Source organism: Lactuca sativa, chromosome 7, assembly GCF_002870075.4.
Source record: "Lactuca sativa cultivar Salinas chromosome 7, Lsat_Salinas_v11, whole genome shotgun sequence".
NCBI classification, from domain to species: domain Eukaryota; kingdom Viridiplantae; phylum Streptophyta; class Magnoliopsida; order Asterales; family Asteraceae; genus Lactuca; species Lactuca sativa.
In genome coordinates, this window is record NC_056629.2 from 155126612 (window position 1) to 155132044 (window position 5433).

The following is a 5433-nucleotide window of genomic DNA, read 5'->3' on the forward strand; positions in this document are numbered from 1 at the left end:
TCAGATGCAATAGAGGGGGAAAGTGCGGATTCGGGTGACAACCCTTTAGCGGCGACACTATTAGCGGCGACAAGGGGCTTTACCGGCGACTCAAGGTTGAGTCGCCGGTAAAGCCCCTTGTCGCCGCTAATAGTGTCGCCGCTAAAGGTTATATTTCTTGTAGTGTGTGGCGACGACAATTCGTCGCTATACGACGACAGGTCGTCGCTATAGGTAATTAATAAAACTTTATTTTTTAACCCCGAAAATATGATTGACAAAAGCTATCGCGACGACATCTATACCGACGACTCTATTGACCTATGCCGACACGACTACACCGACGACTCTATACCGACGACAAGTCGTCAGTATATGCTATACCGACGACAAGTCGTCGGTATGGGGTCCGAATTTGTCGTCACCATAGGGTTTTAATGTTGTAGTGATATAACTCTAAAATATGTTTGATATCATAAAAAAACAGTTGTACATAATTTTTTAAACTAATATGAGGGAAAATGTCGGTTACTATCTTTATAAAAAGTTATATGGTGCCTCCAACCAGGACGCAGGGAATGCAATAAGAGCTGGGGCACACAAGGGCTTGGTATAACATTAAATAGTGCGTTGCCCTTTCGCTACATCAAGCATCAACTGACAATGCGATGGGGACATTTGCGACTGATGAATTTAATTTACAAACCTTCCAAATTCAAATATTGCAACTTTATTTGGCATGCACTCTTATAAGAGATTTCTAATAATAATTCAATATTTAAAATATCATTTTATAAGATAAAGTGAACATTTTGTTACACATAGTTTTGTGTATCATATCATTAAAAAAATATATATACAAAAGACATCCAAGAGTGAGAATAAGTGACTTTCAACATCGCCTTCTCATGCAATTGTTTATATATAGCTTCTTTTTATTCTCAATCTCAAGTACTGATATTAACATTTCTTATGAATACCATAAAGAATAATGACGAACAAAACCCAGATGCTCATCAAAAAGGGTGGCTGAATCTAAGCCTAGCACCATATCTAGGAGAATCTTGTTCAAACTCAAGACGCACAACCTCGGTGAAGGTATATACATGCAGCTTTTGCAGGAGAAAGTTCTACAGCTCACAAGCATTAGGAGGTCATCAAAATGCGCACAGAAAAGAGAGAGATGCAGCTAAAAGATACCATTCTCCAAAGACGATGAATGCGTTTGATCAATCACTCAAGGTGCATTCCTTTGGTCAAAAACCAGGAGGAGATGGAGAAACAGCTTTCGCAAGGTTTACTGACAATGGGGCTCGATATGGAGTTGCTTGGGAAGCCCCGTATGCTGGGGAGGAAGAAGGAAACATGACGTGGCCTGGAAGTTTTTATTTGAATCCACAACCAGCTTCTCGGAAATCAGATCCATATAGGCTCGACTTGAATCTCAAGCTGTAACTGGCAGCATATAGTTTCTCCTCAAAGTTTAAATCCCCCACCTTGGTAATTTACCTACGAAATTTCAAGTAAAAGATAGATCTTTCAATAAGTTAAGAATGCATCAGTTTGGAATGAGGTGAGGCAGAATTTCAAAAAGGCCTTTCTATGTAATTTACAAATGCCTTAAAAACCTATATATATAGTTGCCTCTCTCCCGCTTGCTTTCTAGGTATATATATATATATATATATATATATATATATATATATATATATATATATATATATATATATATATATATATATATATATATATATATATTTGTGTTTGTATATCAATATATGTATAGTTATGTATCGTGAATGTAGTTCGTACCTATTGAGAACGATACCATATGCAATGACGATCGTCAATTATATAAGAAGGGCATTGATTTACCAAGGTCTAGCGTCCTACACAAGTACAAATGTACAATAATGTTGGTTATTAGGTGGTAGTTCAAAGAGTAATATTCTGAAAGCAAGGTGCTTATACAAGAACTTCTATTATAAACACAAAGTAGTATTATATTTTACACCGACAGTGGATAAGAAAGAAGGCAAACTTTAAATGATTTTCAGCCGTCGAATTAAAATTTTATTAGATAAATATTTATGACAAAATCCAAAAAAAGTATGACATAAGATATTAAAGCTATTTGTGACAAAAACCGCACAAATGATTTATTTGAACAGTTAAAACACATTAATTTTATGTTTTAATTTTGTTTATTGTCATGTGAAATAGGTCTATGTTAAAAATAAAAAAGTAAATTACATTTTGGTTTATGTGGTTTGTCTCAATTACTTTTACTTCAAATAGTTTTTTGTAGAAGATTGGACCCTGTATTCAAAAGACTTTAAATGAGATAAAAAAAAAAAAAAAGACTTTAAATGTGATCAAAAAACTTTAAATAAAATGTCCAAAATCAAGTTTTTTTTTTTTAATTTTATTTATTTATTATTTATTTTTATGTTTTTAGTCACTGCACAGCTTGAAAAATACTAATCACCGGTTCCAATTCCTTGAAGATGAAGATGATTCTCAGATGGTTTTCTTTTCTACATACAAAGTATCGATTTTCAGCGGAATTTGATTTTCAACAACCAATATCAATTACAATAGATTATATTTACTTAGAGAGCAATTGATTGTAATGAACCATCGATTTCAGTAATCAATCGATTCACATAGAAATCGGTTCATGAAAGAAGAAAAATCAAATGATGGAAAATAATCAATCGATTCTCAGTAGCTAAATCGATTCATACCAGCGACGAGAGAGAGAGAGAGAGAGAGAGAGAGAGAGAGAGAGAGAGAGAGAGAGAGAGAGAGAGAGAGAGAGAGAGAGAGAGAGAGAGATAGATAGATAGACAAATAGTTAGATAGTTAGAGATGGTGGGGGGGGGGGGGGGGGGGGGGGGGGGGGAGAGAATGGTGGGTGAGGCGGGGAATAATTTTATCTTTTCTCTTCATATTTTAATTGAAATAATATTAAAATAATTATAACAAATACAAAAAAGAAAATATTGGGCATAATCGTATTTTCAAGTTTTTATTGACCAAAATCACAGAAATGTTTTGATTTTGGGTCTTCCATGCAAGCGGGAAATTTTTAGACCCCATCCAAAGTTTTTTGAATAACACAATAACCAATCTTGCAATTTTGCAATTTTGTCTCTTTTATATGACTAGCTTTTGTGGTTTCAAAAAGTTGTAGGGTGGTCTTTAAGACCAACTCTGTCTTAGATTTACCCTTAATGACCACCATATTGCTAACGTCTTACTGTTATTATATATCTAATTACGCCTCTTATTTAGACGATTACTACCTGATCTACATTATCTTTTTTAAAGAAAAAACTTCATTCATCTTCCAATCTTCTCCGTCCCTATCTGTTTTTCATTCAAAATGTAAGAATTACATAAAAACTAAAAAAAAAAACAAGAAAGAATTATCAAACATTCAAAATGTTTCAACTCGCATGTCGAACATTTGAGGCTCATCAAGTGAGGTGGATGCTCAAGTTGTTTGTACTAAGTTTTAGACATCACTCTTTGACTTAAAATACTTGAAACAAAGGTTTTTTTTTTACCTTTTTTTGGCAATTTATTTACATAGCATGTGCCAGATACTTTTACAATGAAAATCAATCAAGTTTTTTTTTTCTCCAAAACACTTGGAAGAAGGTACATAGATGAAAATGTAAAAAACATTCGCTATGTTGACATTGACGAGTTCTCTATACATGAACTCAATTTGATGATGCAAAGAAATAAGACATGCTAAATGAAACACCACATATTTCAATACCGTAAATTAGTATAAATAAGGAAACTGGGTGCACTAATGTCATGTCCAATGGTTTGTATGTCCTTTTGAATTCAAAAAAATCATTTTACATCGATGTAAGTTGGGTGTTACAACAAATACATAACTATAACATACATTTGAAGTATTACAAAATGGTACTAACAAAAAGAAATTTTCTAACGTTTGCTAATGTTAATTCTAATTCTCTACCATTATCCTAAAAATGTCAACCGCCTTCTAAAGGTCACCTACTTATATTAATTTTATATCTCTTGGACACATGTAAACAAAAATCTAGGAGACAATAATATTGTCTAGTGAGTAGATGGAGTAAACAATACACAAATTATCACAATATTAATCAAGTTTCGTCACACCCCAAACCGAAATGGCGGAAACGTTCAGGGGTGGAGGACGTCATGTATAGTATCACAACAATTGCATCATAGCAATCAAAGTAAACACAACCATTATATTGAATCTATATAAGGTATTTACATCAGTTTGATACATATTTGTATACATCAAAAGTGTAGCAAAATATATATAAAAGACGTGACTCTATACACTCCGTCTTCTCAAAAGCCTACGTAAGTATCTGTCTATTGAACTCCTGAGAATACAAGTAGTTTTGAAAAAGTATCAGCATTAAATGTGGTGAGTTCATAAGCATGTTTTTGTAATGAAAACTTGTTGATGAATCTATGAAAATGTTAGTATGTTTCCAAAAAAATCCAATATTTTCTTTAGTAAAAAGATAGTCTTAAACCCTAAGACCAAATGTTAGTTCGTTATTGAATTATGTTTTTGTGTATGAAAGTTGTTAGGTCATAATTATGTGGTTTGGGCTAGACAATTATATGTATAGATAATGGTAGGGTTTTGGTCGTTATTGGTGTCTGCAGTATGTTTGTTAATGTTGTTTGGTGTTCACGGCCGTGAACATATTCATGATGTTCACTGCGTGAACCATGTTTACGGTTGGTCTGTTCCTATAAATAGGTGCCTGTTAGATTGTGTCAGTAACGTTGTCAGTTAGAGTTCACGGTGTATGTGTATTGTCAAGGTGTACCTGACGTGTTTGCGGCCTAACTATAATATGTGTGCATTGCTTGATAAATTCTTTCTTCTTATTGTTCTTATACTTGATTGTTCATCATCTTGATTCAATTGTTTGATCACTGGTTTGGTTCCTGGATTTGGGACTCTACAATTGGTATCAGATCCAATCTGGTGTTAATTTCATTTTTGGTGTTTACGGCTAAATGTTTTCATCATTTTCGTGTGTGATTCAAGCTTGATCGTTAGATTTCTAAAGTTGTTCGAGGATTCAAGGCTATCAGGATCAAAATTTGTTGTTTTCATTGAAATCTCATTGTTTACGGTTGCAAAAGTTGAAGTGATTACGGTCGTGATCTGATATACGGCCGTGAACCATTCAAAGATATTGACCGTGAACTGATTTTTAACCGTGATCCATCCTTGACCGAGAAACTTTCATTCGTTGACCGTGAAACTTCATCTTTGACCGTGTATGACCATGAACTGTTGTATATGGCCGTGATTCATATATGGCCGTAAAAACCCGTTGGTCATTGAACAATTTCAATTGTATTTTCTTTGTTAGTTTGGTTGTTTAGAAAATTAAAAATTCAAAAAATTTC

At 33.6% G+C, this 5433-nt stretch overlaps 1 protein-coding gene across 1 annotated transcript; it reads left to right on the forward strand.

Moving 5' to 3' along the window:
* Nucleotides 1–848: 848 nt before the first annotated feature.
* LOC122194999 (zinc finger protein 7) lies at nucleotides 849–1628 on the forward strand. The gene has a single exon (XM_042896448.2). The coding sequence runs from the start codon at nucleotides 952–954 to the stop codon at nucleotides 1432–1434; it is 483 nt and encodes a 160-aa protein (XP_042752382.1). The 5' UTR covers nucleotides 849–951; the 3' UTR covers nucleotides 1435–1628.
* The last annotated feature ends 3805 nt before the right edge of the window (nucleotides 1629–5433 follow it).